Raw genomic sequence first — 26,411 nt, forward strand, 5'->3', positions numbered from 1 at the left:
TTCATGAAAATTGTAAGTATTTAGTTTGTACTTTGTTTGAGATTTTTTTCAGCCAAAGTGTATAGTTAAATGGGTATCACATTATCCTATGCTGTAAGAACATTTTGTTTTTCTGCTTTTGGTGCTTAATATGCAATCATCTTGTTTTGTTTGAATGAAGCCCGACCACTCCACTACTATTGATGACTTGGGGCATCTCTCTAGTCTTTGCTGATAATTAACGTTGTGTGAATGTTGGTTTTAGGTGGATGATGCAGAGGCTAGAGAAGGTTCAACACGTGCTTTGGTCGGGTTCTTTGAAGTTCCTCCAGTTGCTCAAGCGCCTACTGCCTCTCCTGCTGGTGGTGGATATGTTCCTCCACCTGCACCTTCGTGAGTGATGTCTCTCCGTTTATGTTTATGTCCATCATCACTGTGATATATTTTAGTATACCCTGTTAATAGTAACGTAATTCTTTACGGTGGTAGTGAAACCCATACCAATCAAAGTGACATCTCGTACTAATCTCATCCCTCAATCCCTCACACCTGCTTTGTTTTCGTGGAACAGGAGTGCAGCTTCACAATTGGGAGCAACTTCGATCATAACTCCCGAGGATATTGAAGCCATTCAGCATGTATGTATCTGATTATGATGTACAAATCTCAATATTTATTCACATTCTGCATTGGCCTAAGGGCTTGTCTATTAACTGCGCGACCCGAAATGATCCATACCGTAAATGAGTTATCAAAACTCGACCGAAACAACCATCAATTCATCAATACCATAATTGAAATAATTTTTAAATTTAAAAAGGAATACTTCTTATGGTTGCTTTTATGGTCACACGTGAGATCGCCTCTCACAAAATCACTATATACTGCCATGTAATAATGTTGAAGTTTTAAACGCATCATTTTTTAAACTTTGTTTTCTAGTGCATGCCTCGTTGAATGAGATATGCATCTATTTAAGTTCATATAGCATCAACATTTGCAAATATATTTGTTGAAGGATACGACACACTAATCTTAGGCTCATTATAGTGCAGATTATGGATATGGGATTTCGATGGGAAACTGCTTTGATAGCCTATTTCCAACAAGACAAGAATGTGAAGTTGGCTCTAGAGTACATCATTGGATGAAGGCAGTCCCTGATATTAACCTTTCTTAGCTTATCTCTTGATATTAACCTAAACATGTGGCCTGTGCTGGTTGGGTTACTAGATAGTAGCTATGCTTACTTCTCAGATTCAACTACAGAATATATGTTAGTAGCTCTAGATTTCGAGCATAATCATCTATCTGTGAGCAAGTTGATTTAGCACTCACCTATGACCGTCACCATTTTTACTGCGATTTATGTTTATTCCGTTTTCTTCTCACGATTTATGTTTGGGGTTTTTATATTTTGGCTATCAATTTTAAGACCGCTTAAGCACTCATCTATGACAATCGACCATTTTAGCTACATTCAGGTATGGATGTGCGGCTCATAAAATTTGATGAGCCTGTGTACACATTTAGTGTTCAATGGATCCTCTACTTGGCAAAGACAAGCTTTGGTCTCTGCCATTTGTATATCTCGTAAATTCTGCGTAGTCTACCAGGTCAAGATTACTTCATCGTCTTTACAGGTAATCTTGTGTCTCAACAGAACCCCTTGGGTTATTACTCGCCAAAAATTACCTTTAATAGAATTCGTCAATTCGCATTTAAAACTACCTTTTATGAACTTTTTGTGGAGTTACTACCGGTAAATTGCAAGTTCTTCACGCGATTGCCTTCGATTTTATGTCGTATGTTGCCTAATACCTTCATTTTCTCCGCTATTCTTTTGCTGGTACGTAAACCTTATTCAGGGGTTATTCCTAACAAATTAATCTATATTACCTCTTGTCATAATGAGTTGGTGCAGGAGGGTCGTGGGACTAGTCCCTGCCCTTTATCTGTTCATTTGCTACAAATTTATGCTCATTGGGTGAGCATAAAATTATAATCGAGATCACATGGATTGTGGAACCATGGGATACTTTGGCTTGATCTCTTTTATCTCTTCACACATTTTGAGGCTATTTTGGTGTTGTATGTCACAACTTCACATTGTTCCAAAAGGTATCTCAATGTCAACTATCTTCGTCCTTAATCTTGAGGTTTAGTTTAAGCTGGAGTTAAATGGAATATTAATAAATAAAATAAATAAAAATCATTTTAAGTCTAATGGGCTAACTACATTACCAATCATTAGAAAACTTGGAAATTTGACCCAGGGTTATCGTAAGAAACACGAATTATCATACAAGTATTCCAAGAAATATAAAGTATTTTAAGGGCACTATTAAAATACCCCATTTTTTCATGCTGAAATCTAGAAGAAACGGAAACATTTTAAGGGCACTATTAAAACCATTTTATCTCAAAATTTACATACAGTGTGTAAATATTGTATTTGACAACATACTAAAATTTCATGAACAGAATTGAAGTCTAACCATTTTTAACCAAAATACCTCTAATTAATCCATTTTTATCATGTAAAAATCATAAAACATGTAATATAAACCATTTTATAAGAAATTTTACATACAATGTGTAAAATATTCATGTGAGGTCGTGTAAAAATTTCAAGGTCAGAATCATAGTCTAACTAATTTTAGCATTTTTTTGGGTAGAATGTAAGAATTGATACGTGCATTTTTTGGTAGACTCATGATCCGACATGTGGAATTTCAGCACAAGGTGCATTATACACGCTTCAAGCCCATGGGCTTTGCGTAGCCTACGAGCTTTTCCTTGTGGGGGTGTATTAAGGTATAATAACCAATTTTTGAGGTTCAAACATCAATGATAATCCATAGAGTAACAGAGCTGGAAATAGATCATTTTCCCATTTCCCTTGTTGCTTCAGATGTACCTTCGGCTGTGCATTTCAGCTGTCTTTAAAGCCCTTGACCACTTATGAAGACGATACATATCCCTAGACTACCCAATAGCAACACATCTATGGTTTGATCTGGTATTAATAGATGCGTTGAATCAATGGGGGATGATTCAGATTCGTAGGCTCATAGTGCAACGAAGGTGTTACATTTCTTTAAGCGGGGGAGTTTGCAATACTTCGATTGCTTGGTGTCCAACACAGATGCGTTGTGATAAATGTGATACCTTATAAAACATTACGCCTGATATTGTCTCATTAGCAACAACTTGATAAGGTTCTTCCTTTTTAGCCATACAACAACAACAACAACATTACCCCAGTGCCAAAATGGCTCCCGCAAATTGCGGGGTAAGGGGGGGTCGGATGTACGCAGCCTTACCCTTGTGTTAGCAACACAAAGAGGCTGTTTCCGAGTGACCCAAGATGAAAATTGCGTCGAGAACTGCATCGAACGACCACTACTTCACAAGAGAAAGAAGAGCAGCCACTTTAGTGAGCCATTTTGCTTTATTCCATCATAATCCAGAACCAAAGAGTAATGAATCTTTGGCTCCATTGGAAATATGGAAACTTCCTTTTTAGCCGTAAGTGGATTATTTTTTTTTTTTTCATCATTTGAAGACTTCCCATTTTATTGGGCTATGTTGTGAGGATGGTAGATTCACCTAATGTATTATTGGTATACCTTCTTCTTTTCATTTGATCATGTGATCTACTTTTATTCTTAGTCTTATGATGCTTTATGATGGCTTCCACCATTCTCCTGGGACTTGAGTCCTTATTGCTGTTGTAAGTCTTGTGACGACCATCTGTTGCCAAAAATTTCCATCTTTGGTTTGATCTCTTCTTCAGGGGAAAGCTTATATTTGATCGTGTTGCACTCTAAACTTCGCCTATGTTAGGAGCTGCTGAGCTGGCCTCAGTATAAGTATCTTTGCTTCATCCGTCTCGTTATTTCATGCAGAAACATAGAATCCAGATCTCAGAGGGTGTTGATAGTTAATCCTTCTACTTTATAATTTGCCTTGTAGAGCTTTAAAGGGCTACTGAGTAGTAGTCAATTATTAGGTCAAGTAGCGGAAGGACTGTGTGGTAGCAGGCGTGATTAAAGTGCACGGTTTTATTCATAGCAGAAAATCCATTTTGCTTCATACATTTTGAAATTAATTCTGCAGATATACATGTTTGAAATAAGCAGCCTCTGGTAAACTAATCAATTATGTCTGCGGCTTTAGGTCAATTGATGCAACACCTTGTATTTATCATGATTTTGTTTGATGTAGGTGGATCATAGAAGAGCATGTAATTGCGAGATCATGCTTTCGAAGGTTAAAGTTCCATTGCATGAATTAATGGTATGCCAATCCTGATTTGAATCTCTCTTTTTGCGCACCCGTCTGGTCCAATATTTTGGTTTGACCTTGTTGGCAAATATCCCTAACCAACCTAGTTAAGTCGGTTTATTCTACATATACTAACATTGTGAGGTATGCTATAGCTATTGTACTACACAATTGTTGAAATGGAAACAACCTATTGGAACAGATGCAGCATAAGTTTTTATACCTACTTATCCGATTAAATGTTGCTTCTCTTTTTAATTGCCTTGTCTCAGGTTTCAGTGCTTTCTTTGGAAAATTCGACTTTGGATGCAGATCAAGTTGACAACCTTATAAAATTTTGTCCGACCAAGGAGGAGATGGAGTTACTTAAGGTAAGTATGGTGCTCTGAAGTTGAGCATATAGAGTACTAAAATAGTCTTTAACTTCTACTCTCTGTCTCCCTCCATCCATTTATATTGTCCCTATCCGACTAGAGGTTATTTTTAAGATTTAATGATGTGAAATATTATTATCACTCCTTGACTTGTAAAGTTATGTCACCATTTAGAGAAAAGTGGTACTTAACTAGAGATACTAATACTACCATAGTATGGAGAGAGCATCTTTTGTTTTACTAAATTCAGAAATGAGTCAATTATTTTGGAGTGGACCAAAAGGTAATTGGGACGATATAATAGGATGGATAAAGTAATAAATAGAGATGTACTATGAGTTCTGGAGAAAGAAACTAATGTCTATGTGAATACATCAAATGTGTTTCTCATGCAGGGTTATAGAGGAGAGGTTGATAAACTAGGGAAGTGTGAACAGGTAAGCAGTGCTTTTTACTATCTCCCTTTTCTTTAAGTAAGAGGCATGTTTGAGTATGAACATTTTCTGATTTTTTTTTTCTGGTTTGATTTATCAATTATAGTAGCAAAATTTCCTTGATCAACTGAAACGCAGATGTTATCATTAAGGACTTCTCAGCTTGTCTGTCTTTTCTACTTCTAATGATAATATGAAGTTCTGTTGGAGGCACCAAGCTAAGATTAGTCTAGTGGCCACTGAAATGGTTCACGAACCTTACCACTAGCAGACTTCAAGTGGGGGATCCATGTTATCCTACGCCCGTCTTGCAAAGGCCTATACCTAGAGCCTGGGCCTGGCAGTAGGCACCCAGTTTAGCAGGCGCATATTTACACCTTAAAAAATGGTTCTCCTTGAGGTATAGGGATTAGGTAACATAAATAATGATATGAGAACATTGATGTCTCTTGCCTTATCTTCTAAGATAGTGATACGTAGTATCTGATTATTAGCTTTTCATTTTTGTAACAGTTTTTCTTAGAATTAATGCGAGTGCCAAGAGTTGAGGCCAAGCTGAGAGTTTTTTCATTCAAAATGCAGTTTGAAACTCAAGTGAGTTAAAGGTGTTCATTACGTTACTTCTCTAGCTGCTCTGCCAATATCTGATGTATGCTTGTGGTGTAGGTTTCGGATCTCAGAAAAAGCCTCAATACTGTAGGTTCTGCTTCTGATCAGGCAAGTGATCCGAGTGTGTTAGCCTTTTTGTGCGGTGGTATCTTTCCTCTGTATTAGTATGCTACCATTTGATTTTTTTCTCTCAAGGACTTCTAATTTCTAATTATTATTTTTGTAATCATAAATGTCCTTTTCTGTATTTTGACATGATATTTTGCTTTCTTCAGATCCGAAATTCAGTAAAACTTAAACGAGTAATGCAGACAGTTCTTTCATTGGGTAACGCTTTGAATCAAGGCACAGCTAGAGGTTAGTTAAATTGATTTGCATGGTTCACTATGGATAATCATCACCTGTCTCTAGCTAAGTGCAGTCTCTTAGTGTGTCTTTTAAAGTCATTTCAGTTCCCTTTATGTTTTCTTTAACTGAAAAACAGACCAATTTAAGATCAAGCATTTTGTTTTTTTGTTTGACAAAGATGGATTATATTATTTTTGGTTCCTTCGCCATGTTTATAGTTGTGCATTTGTGTTAGTACTGCAGACCTGCAGTCATGTCTTGATTCTGCATCATTCAAATTTTCTTGTTTTTTTTTTTTGCCAAGTGAATTTTCTTCTTGTTGGAACTGGGATTTTAAACCTTTTCAGAGGCTCGTCAGTGTTTACCAGCCCGTACTCTCGTTTCTTAAACCATTTGGTGATAGTTTTGTATTCTGTTGTTTTTAGGTTCAGCTGTTGGTTTTCGACTGGATAGCCTATTGAAACTCACTGAAACTCGTGCTCGGAATAACAAGATGACTTTGATGTATTATCTTTGCAAGGTACATCTGTGTTTGGTTTTGTAGGACGAGCAGATGATTGTTATATGTGCTTTTTGTCATAGCAATACAATCCTGAGTTCTGACACAAGTCTAGTCCGGCTATCAACACGCGCTTTAACGCATGGCAGCAAGTTCATGCTTATTATATTAGCTTGGATGAGTGATTGGTAGTTGCCGAGTGTTGACTTAGAGGGGCTTGTATTTACCATATTCTTAAGTCGTTTGTGTTTGCTTTTCATGCTTTGCTTGAACTCTAGCTGTAACTTTTTTTGAGATGTGAAGAAACTGTGGATGCTACCTTATGTGAATATAAGGTGACAACCTGTACTCAACAGTGAATGAGTGTTATAGGCTACGATTCATGTCACAAGATCACAAGGGTAATTGCTCCCACTAAAGTGCTGAGTCTAAAGCTAAGGGGAATTTCGCCTCCTCTTTAAATAATTAGGGCGACACTCGTGGGCGGCAATGACATTTTATGTTGCTTTGCAAAGTGTCTTTGCTATTTTTTTTTTTTTTTTTTGTTTTAATTTAGTATCATAGAACTTCATTGGAGATTATTGCTATTTAATGCTCATAAATTGCCTATGAACATAAATGTAGGTCTTGATGTTGCTGATAAAATTGTGTCCTTGCTGTTCATGTTTCACAGATTATTGCTGAAAAGTTACCAGAGGTTCTAGATTTCTCAGAGGATCTTACTAGCCTGGAACCTGCTACAAAGGTGTGCTATATGTAATTTGAAGAAGTCTGCTTGAATTAGCAATATTACTTACCGATCCTTTAATTTTTCGAGATCCAACTAAAATATTTGGCGGAGGAGATGCAAGCGATTAACAAAGGGCTGGAAAAGATTTTGCAAGAATTGTCCATGTCGAGAATGACGGGCCTGTTTTAAGAATTTCATAAGGTACTTGCCCGTTAAAAACTTTTCATTGAGTTATCCTCCATTGAGGGTATTCATGGTACTAGAATTGTTGAGCAATGAGTTTGACAAGCTCAAGTTGGCTTTATCCTTTCATTGAACTGTGAACCACTTAGCTACTTTGTCCGGTAGAGAGTGAAATCCGTTTGTTATCGACTTACCTAGAAGCTTCATAATGTGATTATTAAGATCCAAAACAATCAGTATATAGTGTACAATCTCTTCACTTCAGGTTTACTTGTGTTGAATTTCCGCCTTGTGTAGACATTGAAGGAGTTCCTGTGTTTTGCTTAGTTAGAAGTGCGCTCGTTGGCATTGCTTTATTCCACTGTTGTATGTCCATTCCCCTTTTTTCATTCCTTCATTACATTCTGAAAAAATTTATCTGTTGGGTCATTTGCCCTTCTTTGAGTTCAATAACTCTAGTTGTACAAAATGTTTTGCAGGGAAGAAATGTTGACGCTTTAATTATCTACTTTGGAGAAGATTCATCTCGTTGCCCATTTGAGCAAGGTATTCTATTTATTATCTTCAAAAAATTTAGGAAAAACAAATGTGAAGCTTGTTTTGAAAGGGTTCACAATACTAAGTTTGTACTTTGTATTAACCAAATATCCTCTAAATAATAGTTTACTCTATTTACTTATATCATTCACATTGTAATTATAGAATAGATTTGATCTTGTCTATAGGCTCCCTTTTCTAACCATAATTAGCTTAGCCTTTCAACTATAAATACATGTATTCATCTCATAACATAATACAATTTACAATTACAGTAAACACCTTTCTCTAACTAATCTTATATGGTATCAAAGGGTTCTCGATCCAACCTTCTCAAACCCAAACGCATAACCTTCAAACGCTCCGCCTCTTCCCACGCCACCATGACCAACACCACCATTATTTCCGAAATCTCTGTCCCAAATCCACATGATAACTCGAAACCGCTGCAATTTTTGAATCTTAACCACTGCGTAAAATTGAACACCATGAACTACACGGCATGGCGTTTTCAACTCACGAACATTTTCTTTGGTCTTAGTCTCCTTGGTTTCCTCGATGGATACACACCACAACCAGATGCAACCATCTCTGATGAGACAAAAACCGACCCCAAAACCGACAAAACCTACCCGGCTTACTTGACATGGCTCAAGCAAGACGGACTCATATTAAGCGCCCTTATGGGCACCCTTACCGCGGCCTTACAACCCTTAATAGTACGGGCCAAAATCTAAAAGGAAGCGTGGGATATCCTCGCTCTTACCTACGCCAACCCGTCCCGTGCCCATATCATGCAACTTAAGGAAAAGTTTGATTCGATTAAAAAATCAGCGGATCAATCTATTTCAGACTACATGAACTCAATTCAAGTTTGTGTGGATCAATTAGCCCTCATGGGCAAAATACTAGATCCTGAAGACGTCATAGCCAAGGTCCTTCGCGGCCTTGATTATGAAACCTATAAAGCCGTCATCAACCCCGTAAGAGCTCGCGACAACCCCATTACCTTTGAAGCACTTCATGAGAAGTTGCTTCAACAAGAATTACTCATACAACATGAAACCAACACCACCAATAACACCAATCTATTCGCCCCATCTGCTAACCCCGCTTATCGTCACAATCAGCAGAACAGTGGTCAAAACCGACCCTACAACCCTCCTGTATACAACCAGCAGCAACCGCACCACCATCACTCCAACACCGCTGGCCCTCGTCCCTTCAAAGGACGGTGTCAATGGTGTAGGGAAACAGGGCATGTAATCTCCGATTGCCCCCTGTTTCGCAAGTTGTTTCCCAACCTCGTGTTTCCTGCCTCTAACTAATCTTATACTTTGGTCAGTTTGTCACAGTAGTGATTCCGAAGCTTAAAATTTGCCAGGAACACCACCCTATCTTTGACAAGTTAAAAGAAGGTGTACTGTACAATATCTTATGAAGATATAAAACAGTTTTGCTTAATCACTGAAAACTTGAAGAAATTCGTAATTTGTCGCAAGAGATTCTGTAATTACGTGTATCATTATCCGTTGCAGTTGTGACAACTTTACTCAACTTCACAACGATGTTCAGTCGAGCTCATGAGGAGAACCTTAAGCAACTAGAGGTTGAAAAGAAGAAAGAGAAGTATTTAGAAAATCAGAGGGTAGCAACGTAAAGACTGGAGTGCAAACAATTCCCTGCTAGGTAAGGTACGTATTATATGATCCAGTTATTTGTTCTTGCGTCGAGTCTTACTACTGCTTCTTTTGGCAGTATTCTTGCAAAGAGCCCTTGATGCTGGGACATGTTCTGTGGTGGAACTGTGGAAGTGATACGCTATTATCTACGTATGTTGATCTACTGCATATGTCCTCAGAACCGCTTTCAAGTTCATATGCAGTTTTATGATACTTTTTGCTACAGCAAAGGACAGGGCGACTAGTGGCCAGTACAACATAGTAAAGGCCCCATATCGGGGGGCACAAGTGATTGTGAATTTCAACCTGTATAGCAACAGCATCAGACCGACCTTTAATGGATACAAATGGTTGCAGAACCGAGGCACAAGCTGTCAATGGGCCTCAGAGAGAAACAAATCGGAAGTAAAAAATAAAATAGCTTGTGGAATTTTGTAAATAAGTCGGCTTATCGTAGCACTATACTCTGTGAGGGACTGAGGGGTAGGCGGTTAAGCTCTCGGATTACGCATGTAGTTTTTTCTTTTGTGATGCATGCCTTTCTGGGTTTCTCTACCCGTCCAGTTCTTTACCTTGTCTTATATTTCCATGTACATTTTACATGACATTAAAGCCTTGGCTGTGTGACCTGAGTAGGTGTTTGATGAATTGAAAATTGCCCAACCGGGCAAATTTAATGAAGGAATGAATTAATTGATTACAGTTTCCCATATCGACGAGAGACAATGGTATTGAACAATTTAGAGAAACTAATATAGTGACTTTATTGCCAATTGGTTTGGTATAGAACTTTATTTAACTCATCTAACCGTTAGTCAAATGCTCTCTTCATCTCGATTATTTATGGGTTATGCTCATTCATGTACATGATTTACTCAATCATGTACAACATTACCGATTTTACCCTTTCCATTTTACTCATTCATGTGCTTGCCTTCCCTTTCAATTTCCCCCTATTTTCTTCAAGCTCTCCTCGTCCACCATCCTACCACCCCGCCTGCCACTCTCACCACCACCGCTTGCTATCTCCCTCATCCACCGACTATCGCAACGAGATACTTGTATGGATTATATTCATTCGTTTTTCTTTTAAAAAAAAAAAAGAGTATTCAATTGTTTTGGTCTCCTGCTCTTTAGGAAGAAACATAGTACGAATTTTTTCGTTCAAGATTTCACTAGCTCAATATTTAACATCTTTGTTCACCCATGTATTTGTTATCCTCTAACCACTTGCACCCTCCTAATCCCTATTCTTAATCAAGATTAATTTTAATTAACCCTTATTTTATTAACCTTATTAGATCTAATTGCATAAAATTATAATGAATTTGATACAAAAAAATGCCTATGATTAAGACGTATAGTTAATGAAAATAGAATATTTACTTGTTCAATATAAGAATTAAGCTGCGTAACTGATAATCTAGTAAAAAAATTGATCAGTTTTTGAGAAGAGGAGAAAGAGAGTTTATTTATTTTTTGTTTTGAAGAAGAAGGGTAAATTAGGAAATATTATGATAAAAAGTACATGATTGAGTAAAATGCGTACATGAAAGAGCAACTACATTATTTATTTACCTATTCCATTTTAAGGTGTCGTATTCATTTGTTACCTAATAAGTTGGTGAATCATTTATCTCTAACCGGTGCCTCGATGGCACAATGCTATTCTAGTCATTTCTTTCATTTCTCCCACTTATGGTGCGATACTTGAGAAAAATACTCTCTCAACTAACTTCAATTCGCTATATTTTTCTTCCCGGGGTGTTAGAGCATCCACAATAGAGAGAATGTTATCTTCCTCCTATTTTTCCACTCTTCCTCTATTTTTTCGACACCTCATTTTCTCTTTCATCAATCTCATTTCTCACCATTAACATTCTCTTTCATTATTTTTTTTCCACAATAGAGATGATCCTCTCATATTACCTCTCTTACTTTAAATAATCTCAAAATTTATAAAAGATAAAAATAAAAGAATTATTATGCAAAAGACAACTAGTGATTGGTTTGTAGGCACTAGGGCCAATGTAAGCTTTCCTCTAAAATTAGAGGAAGTAAACATCTTCGTCTTGCTAAAAGGAAATGTAACATGTGCCTCACAATAGAGAGGATGTCCTCTTAGAGAAAAGAGAGTGTTAAGAGGATCTCTCATCCTCTCTATTGTGGATGCTCTTAACTCCCACTCGGTATTTGTCTGTTTTGTCTAATTTTATCCACTTTTTTAAAGGCATGTTCTAACTTTATTCACTTAAATACCTTCATTTTTTCAGCTGTATGGATGTAAAACCCAAATTAGCAAGGGGGCTGATTTATATCGACGACGTTTTAGTAAATATTGACGACGTTTTTTTTTTTTTTTTAAAAAAGACGATAAATCGCCCTTCCACTCATCCAACACTTTCTATCTCTCGAAAATTTCTCTCTGAAATTCAACTAAAAATCAACTAAATTAAAAAAAAAAAAAAAAAAAAAGCAACCAACAACAATTAACAAGATTAATTAACATGACGTATCCCGAATCACCGGTACTTAAAAAACTTATTTGCTTAATTTTCATTTTTTTGCGCATCGCTAATTCTATTCGATAGTTGATTTACGTCACGTATTAACTTAGTAGTAGCGAAATTGCGATTTTTCTGCGTAAATCTGAGATTTGTGCCCCGGAAATTATACCATGGACCAAACGTTGAGATCCAACGTTCAGCCATAGATCAAACATTGGAAACCAACGTTTACCATGGTGCAAACGTTGGATTTCCACGTTTGGCCACGTTGAACAAATTTTTTTTTTTACTAAAAAAAAAAAAAAAAAAAAAAAAAAAAAAAAAGACGTTCACCATGGCCAAACGTTGGATTCCCACGTTTGGACCATGGCCAAACCTTGGATTCCCATGTTTGGACCATGGCCAACGTTGGGTTCTCACGTTTGGTCCATGGTCGATTGTTGAATCTCAACATTTATTTCATGCGCTAGTTCATTTTTTTTAAAACCGTGTTTAATACGTTTATTTGCCGATTATTTAAAATTATTTAAATTTTCTAGTCGATGTGCGTTAATTTCTAACATTTTTTAATTGTTTAATGCAGATGGGAGATCGAAATGTAGTTGGTTTTTAGTAGAATTTGAGAGAAAAGTGTCTAAAGAGATAAATGAGTGTAAATGTGCAAAGGGCATTATCGTCTTTTGGAATGAAAACGTCGACGATATTTACAAACCGGGTTACTATATTTTAGTAATTTACTCTCTAACCCTCACCTTTTGTTGCTTTTTTTATTCACAAATTCTTATTTAAGACGACATATATTTTAAGTTTAAAAGGGTCAAATATTATAAATGATACAAAAAATAATGTGTATATTTAAGTGGGTGTAGATTGACCCGTTTAATCATAAGACGGATATAGCTGTCTTAAGAGAGACTTAAGCCTTATTCTTTCTAGCTTAGTTTAAACTCAGTTCTATCCAGCCCAGTTTAATTCAGCCCATCTCTTCACAAGTTAACTCTTACTTTAATTTGATTCAGTTCAGTTTAACTCGATTCAGCTCTTATTTGTTTTTATATTGTTTAGATGACTACTTGCATAAGTCTATAATATAATATGTTGTTTTTTTATTAAGCCATGGCTATATAAAAAAAGAAGTATCAAACGTGCCATGTACACCACACAAACAAACATCAACCAAAATTAAAACAGATCCAATTCTGCAAGCAATACCCTAAAAATTAAGCCAAGTTTGGTAATTGATATGGAGATGAACAAGAATATGAAGATGGTTACTGATGGGGCATATTCTGCACCCGCTGACCGAGTCAACATCTTGACCAAGGTCAAAGCTAAAAGACAACAAGTCAAAAGAAATGAGGTCTAACCGACATAGCCTGTCGGCCTGCCACTTGGCTCTCGGCCCGGCAACTAGCCGGCCGAAAGACATATCCGCGTACTCACATCCAGTCCCCTCGGCATGGAGTTAGCCAGGCCTGCCGGCCTGCCATGGGTCCCTCGGCCGAGGGTAAGATAGTCTTTCCACCTGCTAGCCACTTGGCCACTACGCGACAAAAGGTGAAAGTCTATAAATACTCCACATCTCTCATTGAGAAACTCAGAACTCAATCCATCTAAAAATCTGGTATAAACTCCCTTGTCTCTCTACAATATACTTTGCCAAGTTAACATACAACTTATCTCTCTAAGTTTACTGACTTGAGCGTCGGAGTGAGTACGTTCGGCCCCAAGCCGAGCCCTCAGTTTGTTCATCTTTTACAGAAAAGAGCGGAAGGAAGAGACAATCAAAGACATCATTCTACAAGCTCAAGTGGTCACAAATCCTACTTCGGAATTACATTCGGAATAATTGGCGCCGTCTGTAGGGACAGCGATACTAAAAGCTAGTCACCTACCCTAACAAAAACAAAACAAACACAAAAAACAAAACCCATTCAGCGAGCTAATAAGATGTCAAAGCAACCAGAAATTGTGAGTGATGGAACTGCATTCTTCCAGGATGACACGTTCCATAATTCTGAGATCGGGCAGTCCCCCACCGGCCGAGCAACTGACACGGCGTACGGGATGCCGAAAGAGCCAGAAACACCGCTGCCTACCGGCCAAGTCACTGTCATGGGACATGTGGTCGATGCGGCCAAATTGAAGCTATTCCTGGACCTGATGGGTAGTACGTCGGTTACCCCAGTCACGGTGACGGGGATGGCAGCGCACCCACAGGTGACCAGGGCCCATAGAGTGAAACCGAACAACTTGTCCAGAGCAATACAAGGAGCTGGCCATGCCAGGACGCCGGCGGAGCCCGTGGTGCCAGTGGCAGACCTAAGTCCTTCCCCCACTCGCGGGAAGATAGCGTCGCCGCGGCAACAACGAGGCCCGCCTCGAAGGAATGAAAGAAGCCCGACTCACCAAAGTCGGACAAGAAGCCCTTCCCGTCAGAGGGAGGTAAGCCGGACTAAGGATGCGAGGAGCCGATCGCCGCGTGTCATTCGACACGTGGTCAGACAGCCCCTCAGTGCCTATGTCCTAGAAGTCCCTGTGCCGACCAAGCTGAAGCTGCCGGCCTTGTCATACAAAGGGGATAGCGACCCGACCGACCATGCCGAGGCTTTCGAGTCGTACATGTCGGTATGGGAGCAGCCTGACGAGGTGTGGTGCCGAGTCTTCCCAACGACCCTGCATGGGATGGCTCAGAGTTGGTACAAGGGGCTAACTAATAGCTCGGTATATTGTTATGCCGACCTAAGAGACAACTTCATAGCCCAGTATGCTTGCAATAAGAGAAGGGCCGTGGAGACATCGGATCTCCTAACTATCCGACAGGGGGAGGACGAGTCTCTCCGAAGCTACGTGAAGAGGTTCGACGCCAAGGTTCAGCAGATCCGTGAGCTGAACACCGAACTGGCGGCCTTCGCGCTGATGAAAGGCCTCCCGAAAGGGGATTTCAAAAACGAGTTGATCAAGTGCGAAGACCTCAACTTAGACTCCGCCAGGAAGATGGCCGACCGAGCCATAAAGGTGGAGGACTATCACAAGACCTGGGTAGGCCACAGTGAAGCTGGGCACCCAGAGAAGAAGGGCCGCCGGGACAATATAGATGAAGGTCGTCGGGACGGGAATAGGTCACGACCTGAGAGATCTGCTAGGAAACAGCACTCGGCGGGCGCCGGGGGGAGTTCGGGACCATACTACCAGAAACGGTACAGTAGTCTCACCCCCTGGTCGCATCTCCCGCCGAGTTCTTTACCCTAAGCAAGAATGAGGGACAGAAGTGGGCAAGGCCCCCCAAGGCGAGGGGGGACGGTGAAACGAGCCAGTGCTGCGAGTACCACGGCCACACCGGCCATAAAACTGACAACTGTCGGCATCTAAGGAATGCCATTGAAGATCTGATTCGGAAGGGGAGCCTCAGCAAGTATGTAGCTGGAGGCCCAGGAGCAAACGCCGACAGGGCGGATAGGAAATCCATTTTTTAACGGATGGGAGTAATTCAGGTTGTCATCGGGGGCAACGAGAACAGTGGGTCAGCTCATGGGCACAAACGGCACCTAAATGAGCTATACCAAGCCATCAACTTTGTGCCCAAAACAGCGATCCCCGCTTCCATCATCCCCGATATAACCATTGGAAAGAAGGACTACGAGGGAATCGTTGCTCCGCACAGCGACCCGCTTGTAGTCCACCTGGACATAGCCAACCACCTGGTCAAGAGGTGCCTGATTGACACAGGCGCCTACACGAACATCATGTTAAGGGAGTGGTTTCTCAATCTCGGTCTGAAGATTGGAGACTTTAGCCCCTGCACCAACCCATTGTACAGCTTCTCTGGGGCCGGCCTAGTACCCCTGGGGTCAATCAGACTGCCGGTGATGTTCGGCGAAGGGAATGCGGCTAAGAATGTTTTATCTGAGTTCGTGGTTATTGATGGTTCGTCTGCCTACAATGTTCTCATAGGCCGAGTCACCTTGAGCGAGGCCGACGCAGTAAGGTCCATCCGGGCCCTGACATTGATGTACGTCTCGGACCGGGGGGAAGCGCAAAAGCTCGTCTCAAAGGACGAAAAAGACAAAATAGTCAATATCCAGGTATCTGCCAGGGGGTGCAACATGCAATCCCTCAAAGTGGCAAAGAAGTCAGAGAAAGGGAAGAGCCCATCCTTACAGAAGGAGGGCGAACTCATGGATACTAATGTCGGCATGGTCGAAGGAGCCAAAACCGAAGAACTGGAAATTGACCCAGGGCGCACCGTAACTGTCGGTGTCAACCTGGAGCCAAAATTCAGAGCTGATCTCCTAGACCTGCTAAAGAAGAACAAGGATGTCTTCGCATACTCGGCTGCCGAGATGCCAGGCGTGAGCCGGGAGGTGATCGTTCACAAGCTGAACGTACTCTCCACCGCTCGGCCTGTCAAGCAGAAGATGAGGAACTCCTCGGCCGAGAAGGATGAGGCCATCGGAGCCGAAATAGATAAATTATTAGCGGCGGGCTTTATCATGCCTTGTACTTACCCTGAGTGGCTAGCCAATGTTGTAATGGTGAGGAAATCATCAGGGGCGTGGAGGATGTGTGTTGATTTTACCAATCTTAATAAAGCGTGCCCTAAAGATTGTTATCCCTTGCCTCGAATAGATAGTTTAATTGACGCCACGGCAGGCTACACTATGCTAAGCCTGCTAGACGCCTTCTCAGGGTATCATCAGGTGTTTATGGCCGAGGAAGACATGCCTAAGTGCGCATTTATCACCAGACACGGCACATACATGTATAAAAAGATGCCGTTCGGTTTGAAGAACGCTGGCGCAACTTACACTAGGCTGGTGGACAAAGTGTTCCAAAATCAAAAGGGGCGAAACATTGAGGCTTACGTCGACGATGCTATTGTAAAAAGCAAGTCTGACAGCGAGCACTTAGCCGATTTACACGAGACATTTTGTTCACTAAGGAAATATAAGATGAAGCTTAACCCAAAGAAGTGTAACTTCGGTGTCCGGGCCGGCAAGTTCCTCGGCGTGCTTGTCAGCGCCAGCGGAATTGATGCCAATCCGGAGAAAGTCAAAGCAATACTGGACCTACCGGAGCCGAAGAATCGAAAGGAGGTTATGACGCTGACCGGGAGGATGGCGGCTCTCGCCCGCTTCATCTCTCGGGCGGCCGACAAGAACACTCCGTTCTTTAAAGTGCTGAAGGGGAATAAAAACTTCAGCTGGGGGGAGGAACAGAGCAAGGCTTTCAGGCAACTGAAAGCCCACCTTCTGACACTAGCGACCCTGTCCAGGCCGACGCTGGGGGAGACGCTATATCTATACTTAACAGTTACCTCAGCCACGGTCAGTGCCGTGATCGTCAGGGAAGAAAATCAGCAATACCCAATTTACTTTATCAGCCACACACTGCTGGACGCCGAAAGAAATTACCCATTGATCGAAAAGGCAGCCCTAGTCGTGGTCGTTGCCGCAAGGAAGCTGAAACCCTACTTCGACGCACATCCCGTGACGGTCTTAACCGACCAGCCATTGGAGAAAGCGTTAGAAAAATTCGAACACTCCGGCAGACTTATCAAATGGGCAGTAGAGCTCTCCGGCTTTGGCATTCAGTACAAGCCGAGGCCTTCGATAAAGGGGCAAGCGCTTGCAGACTTCCTGGCCGAGTGCACATATCAAGAAGAATCACGTCCCGGCATGTGGGAAGTATATACCGACGGGTCCTCCACGGCGAACAGCTCAGGAGCCGGCATCCTTATCATCAGCCCTAACGGGGACGAGTTTGAGTATGCCTTGAAGTTTACCTTCTCGGCCTCAAATAAAGAATCTGAATATGAGGCGGTGATAACTGGAGTCGAGTTAGCTAGAGCTGCCGGGGCGGAGCATATTGTTTTGAAAATGGACTCACTCTTAGTGGCTAATCAAATTCGAGGAGAGTATGAGACTCGAGACGACGGAATGGTGAGGTACCTAGAAAGGGTAAAAGCTGACACCTCAAAATTGAAATCTTTCCAGATACAATGCATCCCCCGGTCTGAGAACAACCGAGCCGACGCTCTCTCAAAACTTGCCAGTTCAAGCATCAAGAATGTCAGTCGAACCGTGCTGGTGGATATCAGAAATGCTAAAAGCATCGCTGAGACCGTCGGCATGGTGGGCGACATCGAAGTCAAGACGACGTGGATGACTCCGATAATGAAATACAAGCTGACAAAAGAGTTTCCGGAGGACCGCAGTCTGTCTCAGAAGATAAGAAGAATCGCTGCAAGGTACTTGGTATTTGAAGGAGAATTGTACAGAAGGTCCGTAATAAGACCACTCTTGAAATGTGTCGGCCCAGCCGACGCGGAGCTCATACTGACAGAGATTCACGAAGGCATCTGCGGACATCACATGGGGGCAAGAACACTAGCTCACAAAGCCCTCCGAGCCGGCTACTTCTGGCCTACCATGCTGAATGATTCCAGAGCAAAAACCAAGAAGTGCAAGAACTGTCAGATACATGCTCCGGTAATACATGCACCTTCCCGAGACCTGCAACCAGTACTTAGTCCCCTACCTTTTGCACAGTGGGGGATGGACTTATTAGGACCATTTCCGACGGCCTCCGGAGGAAGGAAGTACCTGATCGTCGCCGTTGACTACTTCACCAAATGGGTCGAAGCTGTCGCGGTACCTGCCAAGACCACGGCGGCCGTAAGAAAGGTGATTTGGGAGAACATTATAACTCGTTTTGGGTTACCCCAAGTCATTGTATTTGATCACGGCCGAGAGTTTTGGAGCGACATGGTGATGAATTGGTTGGAAGAGCTCGGTGTCAAATTCGCATACTCCTCTGTCTGCCACCCTCAGAGCAACGGGCAGGCGGAGGCAGCAAATAAAACAATACTGAACGGTTTGAAGAAGAAGGTTAAGGATCTAAAGGGAAGATGGGCTGATGAACTACCCGGCGTCCTGTGGTCCCTCCGAACCACGGAGAAAGAAGCAACGGGGTACAGTCCATTCCACCTAGTCTATGGGTCTGAGGCCGTCCTGCCAATTGAAGCGGCGGTGCCGACATTCAGAACGCAAACCTTTAACCCAGTCGAAAATGAGGAAGGCCTGAGAGCCTCCCTAGACCTGGTCGAAGAAAGTCGAGATACGGCACGGCTCAACTTGGCAGTATATCAAAACCGAATGAGAAGAGCTTACAATCGTAGGGTCCACAAAAGGGACTTAAAAGTAGGAGACCTAGTCCTGAGAAAGTCGGCCGCCACCAACAAAGGAAACATCCATGGTAAAATGACGGCCAACTGGGAGGGACCCTACAAGGTGGTTGAAGAAATGAGGCCGGGGGCATACCGGCTGACAGACATGAAGGGTGTGCCTTTAATGAGCCACTGGAACACTGACAACCTAAGGAAATATTTTGTATAGCGACAGAGGTGTCCGAGACTGTTGTGGACACCCCAACGCTTGATTATATCTTATGAAGAGTGATCCAAGTTTTCCATCAAAATGCTTGTCCCCTCCGTAGTCGTACCAAAGTAGACGCCACGGCCAAAGCCGGGCAGTCACTAGAAGAAGTAGACGCCACGGCCAAAGCCGGGCAGTCACTAGAAGAAGTAGACGCCACGGCCAAAGCCGGGCAGTCACTACAATGGCAGTTGATACTCGCGAAAGCGACCAGCATGCTTAGTAGACGCCAGCCGGGCAGTCACTACAAATGCAGTTGATACTCACGAAAGCGACCAACATGCTTAAGAACGTATAAGTACAGTTGAGAAGCAAATCTGACTGCCTCGGCCAATCCGGGAGTGGCAGAGGAAGCGATCAATATGTCTATAGATACGAACGCTGTCGAGCCATAACCTCGATTGCCTCGGCCAAAGCCGGGAGTGACGGGGAAAGGACCGATACGCTAACATGTTCACAACAGCAGTTGGGAAGCGCAAATCCGACCGCCTCGGCTAAGACCGGGAGTGGAGGAGGAAGCGACCGACATGCCAACATGTTTAAAAACGTTTAAGTACAGTTGAGATACGCATTCTAACTGCCTCGGCCAGGCCGAAGGTAAAAAATGAAAAAAGCGCTCAATATGTTAAAAAACGTAAGAAAACAACTGAATGGAGGATGAGATCAAATCCTCGGCCAAGCCGAAGGCAAACAAACGAACTTTATTAAAAATGTTTACAGGTGAACAAGATAAAGTCGACGGCCGTCCCCATAGGAATAAGCCTAAACTCAACCTACCAAAGATTTACAAAAAAGAGAAGGAACAACAAAAAAACGGCAATATTAAGTCTTGAAGCGCCAAAAGGATGGCAGGGAGGAAAGGCTCAAAAGTTGGCCCCCGAACAGCTGAAGCTGTCTGAAGGGCCAGGTGAGTCTGGTGACGACCGCCCGTCTCCCAATGCTTGTTGTTGCATGCCACCGGCAGCAGTAGCGGCATCACCGTCGGTCCTAGAGGATGACTTGGCAGCTTCACGTGCCTTTGCCTTCTCAGCCTCCTGTCTGGCCTCCTTCACCCTGGCATCATGAGCCGCCTTGGCCAAAGCCGCCTGAGCAGCTTCCTGAGCAGCCTTCGCCGCCTTAGCCTCTTCCGCGGCCTTGGCCTCCGCAGCAGCAGCCTTCTCATCCAGAAGTCTGTCAAAATCTTGCCACGGAAAGGTGCCTTCAGGAAGGAGCTCCTTGATCGCCTCCCTTGTGGCCTCTTCATCCTAGTCCCGGTACTGGGCACACATGTTAGGGATGATCTCGGTTTTCAGCGTCGAAATATCCTTCTCCCTCTGAGCAAGGATAGCCTTTGTACCCCTATGTGCTTTAGCCTCGGCCAGATGCAGGGACTTCCATTTTTCCCTCTGCTCAACCATGGCCTGATAACCGCCCTCAAACTTGTTCCTCTCCTCCCGCAGCTTGGCGGCATCAGCCAACGCAGCCTCAACCCTAGCACTTTCAGCCAAGACCTTAGCTCTCTCGGCCAGGATAACCTTCTCAGCGTCCTTCCTAAGCTTTCTCTCAGCGAGGAAGTCCTGCTTTGCCTTCTCGGCCTCCTCCCTAGCTTGGGCCACGAGCTTCTCTTGCTCAATCAGTTGGGTGCCGACAACGTCGGCCCACTTCATCAGCCTTTTGGCCAACTTCATGCCGTCCTCCCTGAACTGAACGGAGGAACCCTTCACAGACGAGCTGTCGGCGACGGCATCTTTGTCGCCCTTCTGCACCGGCTGCTTCTCCAATTGTCGTTCGGTGATAACAGCAGCTGGCGACGGCTGATCTGGAAAAAACTCAGACAAAGCGTCCATGTCAACATTCATCGACATATCAGAAAGCCTGTCATCAGGAATGCCTAAAGAACCTGCTAAATCCAAGCCATGGGTTAGATCCGTACCAGTCTTAGCCTTCTTGGGTAGAGGGCCGGCTGACCCCTCCTCTTGCCCGGCCTCGGTAACAGCAGCAGCAGGCGTTTCTTTCCTCTTATTTAGAGAAGGAGGACCCTCCAGAACGGTGAGGTCCTCGTCAACAATGACGACCTCCTTATCCTTTTGGACTTTAGGGATTGAAGCAGCTGGAGTTGACGTCGTAGCCGCCAAAGGCTTTGATTTTGGTTTTCGGCGCGGCAAGTTACCGTCAATCTCCGCCTGAGTCGCCCCCACGTCCATTGCTTTCAACGCCTGCTCCATGATTTCGTGAGGGGCCCGTTTGCGATCACTCGGCGTAGCCTTGGGGTGCAGTTCAACAACTCTCCTGTCCTGATCAAGTCCCAACTTGTTTAGGATGGAGACAGAGAGATCCTGGCCGAAGCGATCTGCAAGAAACAAAGTAAGAGTTAAACAAAAGAAGTAAACCGGGGATCAAACATCGAAGCATAAAAGCAAGGGTGGGCCTCATACCGACCCCACTCACCTCGGCTGAGGGCCGGTATGAGGCCGACGTGGCAGAGCGGCTCGTCTTGAAGGACGATCTGAGTCGGGGGCATCCATCCCTTCGGCGTGCCATCCCTCTCAGCCTCGAACATGCAAGCAGCCCGCACTTCGTCAGCGTTAAGATAGACCTTCTTGACGTCCATCTTAATCTTACTACGGGAGACATATCTTTCATGCTCCCCCTGACTCTCACACCGCAAATTGACGCGGTGCTGGAAGGACCGGGGCAGTGGATAGTCCTCCGAAACCTCAACATATACCCACCGCCCCTTCCAGTCTTTGCAAGACGTCAGTTTCGAGACGGTCACGTAACCCGGCTCGGTCTGCACGCTGTACCACCCTATGATGGTGGGGGTAGACGGCCGAAGATGGTGCAGCCGGCGGAAGAGGTTCACCGTCGGGGTTTCTCCCTTAAAGAGATAGAACCATACAAAGCCAATAATCGTCCTAACGGCCAACGGATGTAGTTGTGCCACGGCGACATTCATGGCTTTGATAATGGCCGCCACGTGCTCATTCAGAGGAAAACGGAGCCCATACTCCAGATGCCGAATATATACACCTATACAGCCTTCGGGAGGGCAAGAGACTGCCTGATCACCCTCAGGGACAATGATTATATACCCCCTTCCGAAGCTATAATGATCTTCAAAGAGCTCAGGCCCGGAGACAAGGGCGAACTTGTTCGTCCAAGCGGGATCGGGCTTAATCGAACAGGCTTCGCCGTGCCACAAGTAATGCGGCCTCTCTGCATCAGATTGCGTCTCCTCCTCATCATCCTCAAAACCCTCGAGATATTTCTCGTCAATCTCGGGAGAAGACGACTTACGGCCCCCAAACCCTACCGGGGAGACAACCAGTGGCTCCTCTTCAACAGGATGCGACGGTTCGTCCCCCGGGGCTGAGGTACTAGGCAGAGTATCAGCAGCAGACATGATGACAAGAAATACTTAACAAATAAAAGTTTGGGGAAGAATTTGTTGTTTACCTTGAAGGAAAGTGTTATGCCTTCGGAAATTAGAGAGAAAACTCTTGGAAAAACCTAGAAAGAGGAATTTTTTTGAGAAAATGAAGTTTGATGGTGAAAATGAGGGGCACACTACTCTATTTATAGAGCAAAGCCCATTTAGTGGACCAATCAGAGCAAAGCCCATGAAGCGTCCACCAATCGATGCCAGGCCACGTGTCAAGCATGCAGCGACGGAATGTCAATCGACATACAGTGATCCATCTTCTTCGACATGCTTCTTGGTATCTATCTGCCAACGGCCAGCTGATCAACCAAGCTCGGCAGCACCGGCCGGGGGCAATCAAAGGCAAACGGCACTCCCAACCTTGGTCTCGGCCAGCGCCATTTTCTTTTCCACATTCGATGTCCATTACACAACAATGTGGAGGGGGGATACGGTACGGCCTGAACATGACCAAGCCGAGGAAGAAGTTCAACATGCACAGAATACGCTCAACACTCATCGAAGGTCCATACCACGGCATAGACTACGCTGGGGGCAAATTGATGGGGCATATTCTGCACCCGCTGACCGAGTCAACATCTTGACCAAGGTCAAAGCTAAAAGACAACAAGTCAAAAGAAATGAGGTCTAACCGACATAGCCTGTCGGCCTGCCACTTGGGTCTCGGCCCGGCAACTAGCCGGCCGAGAGACATATCCGCGTACTCACATCTAGTCCCCTCGGCATGGAGTCAGCCAGGCATGCCGGCCTGCCATGGGTCCCTCGGCCGAGGGTAAGATAGTCTTTCCACCTGCTAGCCACTTGGCCACTACGCGACAAAAGGTGAAAGTCTATAAATACTCCACATCTCTCATTGAGAAACTCAGAACTCAATCCATCTAAAAATCCGGTATAAACTCCCTTGTCTCTCTACAATATACTTTGCCAAGTTAACATACAACTTATCTCTCTAAGTTTACTGACTTGGGCGTCGGAGTGAGTACGTTCGGCCCCAAGCCGAGCCCTCAGTTTGTTCATCTTTTACAGAAAAGAGCGGAAGAAAGAGACAATCAAAGACATCATTCTACAAGCTCAAGTGGTCACAAATCCTGCTTCGGAATTACACCCGGAACAGTTACTATGATGGCCATTCTAGTGTTAGCCATCACACTCAAACCCGTGATTGCTACTCGTCAATTTAATCCCCTTTCAAACATAATTAAGTAAACATATTATTAAAGTTGCTGCTGTTAAAGCTTCAGCCGGTGTTGTTAGTATCGTTACTCATGATGTTCCTAGTTTGTCCCTCTTTTTTCCCAAATTCTCGTTTAAGACGGAAGTATCTGTGTTAAGCTTTAAGACTTTGACCCGTTTTAACCTTAAACGAAACCTCTTCACTAGTTGTTTGTTTCCCTTACTTCCTTTTAGTTCTAGTCCATCCTCATCTTCCCTGTATTTCTTCTCATGCATGCATATGTATGTATGTATGTATGTATGTATGGGAGATGTGCGAAAATTTCCGAGGTTACTGTAAGTTGATGGTGCCAGAGGAAGTGATCCTTTATGGATGTGGAATGATAGTAGAATTCAAGTTTCATCATCTGATCGTCATGGTCATGGTCGGCTTCTCTATTTAAGCGTCCTAGTCACGTCGACGTCAATTCAATTCAAATTGATGTTTTGTCTATTCACCCAACCGATAAACTCCTCACCCCCAAAAACTCCCCTTTTGAGCTTCGACCTCGTTCCAATTTATTTAAGATCTTCCTGGTACTCGGATGATCTCTCTTTTGCATGATTTCTTCCCTCCATACAGTCTTGAACCTGGTTCTGGTTTTTTCAGGTATACCAATGGCTTTCTTCTTTTTTCTGTTTATCATCACTGCATCACTTAGGGCTCGTTTGGAATGGGGTAGTTATTACTGGGGTAATGGAGGCTAAAATAGGAAGAAATGAGAGGAGATTGGTGGTTAGCGGTGGTTGTGGAGGGTGGAAAGAGGAGGTGATGAAGAGATTATTCCCAAGTTTTATGCACATTTATTGCAATAATTGTGTTTGTAGATTTAGCTAACAGTGATATATATTATATCATCGTGGAAGGAACTACTGTAATTTCGATGGTATTGCTAATGCATGCTAATAGTTCCTCTTCTGCCTTTTGGGGGTATGTAGTTGAAATCAAGTGCTCCATTTCCTCTAGTGCTTCAATTTTCTTGAGAGGGAATACAAGAACCGTAAAAAGTAGATGTGACTAATATGATTACATGTCACTGATGTGTGATGTGTCCATACATCATATAATACAGTTAGTACTTATAACTTTGCGTGTTGTTGTGTGTTGTGTGTTGTGTGTTGTGTGTTGTGTGTTGTGTGTTGTGTGATGTGACTAATAAGGAGTTTATGTTTTTGCAAGCATCTTTTCTTTGCGTGTTTGGAAAGGTATGTTATACTTATAGCTAGGGTATGTTATACTTATAGCTAGAAATGATTATTTTACTTGGGTTTAGTAGTGAGACTTTGCTTGGGAGATTAGTAAGACTCTTCCTGAGTCTAAAAACTATACTACGTCAATTTTTCCCTAATTTTTATTATTTCTTTATTGTTTAAATTCGTCTTAGACTTATCTCAGATTCTATACATTATCCGTCATACTTAAGTCAAACTTTACTTTTTTTAACTTTTTTCTTTATTTTAAGAAATGACACATGAGATTCTTTCATTCGGTAATTTTCCTTCAATGTGAGGTCAAGGCTCGCCCAAAGTCTTAAGGTGAGTCTTGGACTCGACTTAAGACTTTCTCAAGACTCAAGTTGGTTATTGGTAAGATTGGGAGAGTCTTGTCTAAAGACTTATCAAAGTCTTGTCTCAAGACCACCAATAATCTTACCTTTAATTAAGGTGTGTTTTAACTTGGCTTTTTCGGGTTATTGTTGGCTCAGTTGATTGAATCCCAAGTGTTATTTACGGAGTATATTATAACCTAGCAACTCTTCCTTGTAAAAGGCATATTTGTCAAGTTTGCGATAAGTCAATAACTACTCATGTGAGTAGATAAGACAAAACTGAATGTTACGCCTTAGCTATTTTACTTTTGTCTTATCTACCCACGTGAGTAGTATTTGACCCGTCGCAAACTTGCGGCGAATATACTTTCAAATGAAAATTTGTGATCATAAACAGGATGGGACATAGAATAATGCATAATGCCTCTATAATCTTACTCATTTATTGTTGGCTCAATTACATAATACTACCCATTATATATTATCAAGATTTTTCAAATACTACGCACTAGTATTGGTATCTCGACCGGACTATCTTTATTTTAGCATTAAAATTTATATTTCAGTTAAATAAAAGTACTTTAAAGTTGCATAACTCATAATGTTATCATTAATAATTT

General features: G+C 42.7%; 1 protein-coding gene and 3 long non-coding RNA genes across 4 annotated transcripts; all 4 read left to right on the plus strand.

Moving 5' to 3' along the window:
• The first annotated feature begins 297 nt into the window (after positions 1 to 297).
• LOC141609275 (uncharacterized) lies at positions 298 to 1,320 on the plus strand. The gene is made up of 3 exons (XR_012527333.1): positions 298 to 372; positions 559 to 617; positions 1,035 to 1,320. It is a non-coding gene; the product is annotated as an uncharacterized LOC141609275 (long non-coding RNA).
• A 3,249-nt stretch (positions 1,321 to 4,569) lies between these two features.
• LOC141606137 (uncharacterized) lies at positions 4,570 to 5,672 on the plus strand. The gene is made up of 3 exons (XR_012526585.1): positions 4,570 to 4,640; positions 5,039 to 5,080; positions 5,591 to 5,672. It is a non-coding gene; the product is annotated as an uncharacterized LOC141606137 (long non-coding RNA).
• Positions 5,673 to 5,684: 12 nt separating this feature from the next.
• On the plus strand, positions 5,685 to 7,452 carry LOC141608400 (formin-like protein 17). The gene is made up of 5 exons (XM_074427757.1): positions 5,685 to 5,794; positions 5,962 to 6,043; positions 6,460 to 6,554; positions 7,207 to 7,278; positions 7,351 to 7,452. Exons 2-5 carry the CDS (start codon positions 5,992 to 5,994, stop codon positions 7,450 to 7,452), a joined length of 321 nt encoding a protein of 106 aa, XP_074283858.1. The 5' UTR covers positions 5,685 to 5,794; positions 5,962 to 5,991.
• A 280-nt stretch (positions 7,453 to 7,732) lies between these two features.
• LOC141606138 (uncharacterized) lies at positions 7,733 to 10,369 on the plus strand. Its single transcript, XR_012526586.1, has 4 exons — positions 7,733 to 7,812; positions 7,926 to 7,992; positions 9,522 to 9,672; positions 9,742 to 10,369. It is a non-coding gene; the product is annotated as an uncharacterized LOC141606138 (long non-coding RNA).
• Positions 10,370 to 26,411: the final 16,042 nt, after the last annotated feature.

The sequence above is a fragment of the Silene latifolia genome, chromosome 10, assembly GCF_048544455.1.
Source record: "Silene latifolia isolate original U9 population chromosome 10, ASM4854445v1, whole genome shotgun sequence".
In the NCBI taxonomy this organism is placed as follows: domain Eukaryota; kingdom Viridiplantae; phylum Streptophyta; class Magnoliopsida; order Caryophyllales; family Caryophyllaceae; genus Silene; species Silene latifolia.

Excerpts from the sequence above, each read along its gene's own strand:
- LOC141608400 (XM_074427757.1), top strand. The coding sequence starts at position 5,992 with ATGCAGACAGTTCTTTCATTGGGTAACGCTTTGAATCAAGGCACAGCT. Across the intron at positions 6,044-6,459 it reads GAATCAAGGCACAGCTAGAG|GTTCAGCTGTTGGTTTTCGA; the intron begins GTTAGTTAAATT and ends TGTTGTTTTTAG. Across the intron at positions 7,279-7,350 it reads GCCTGGAACCTGCTACAAAG|ATCCAACTAAAATATTTGGC; the intron begins GTGTGCTATATG and ends TAATTTTTCGAG.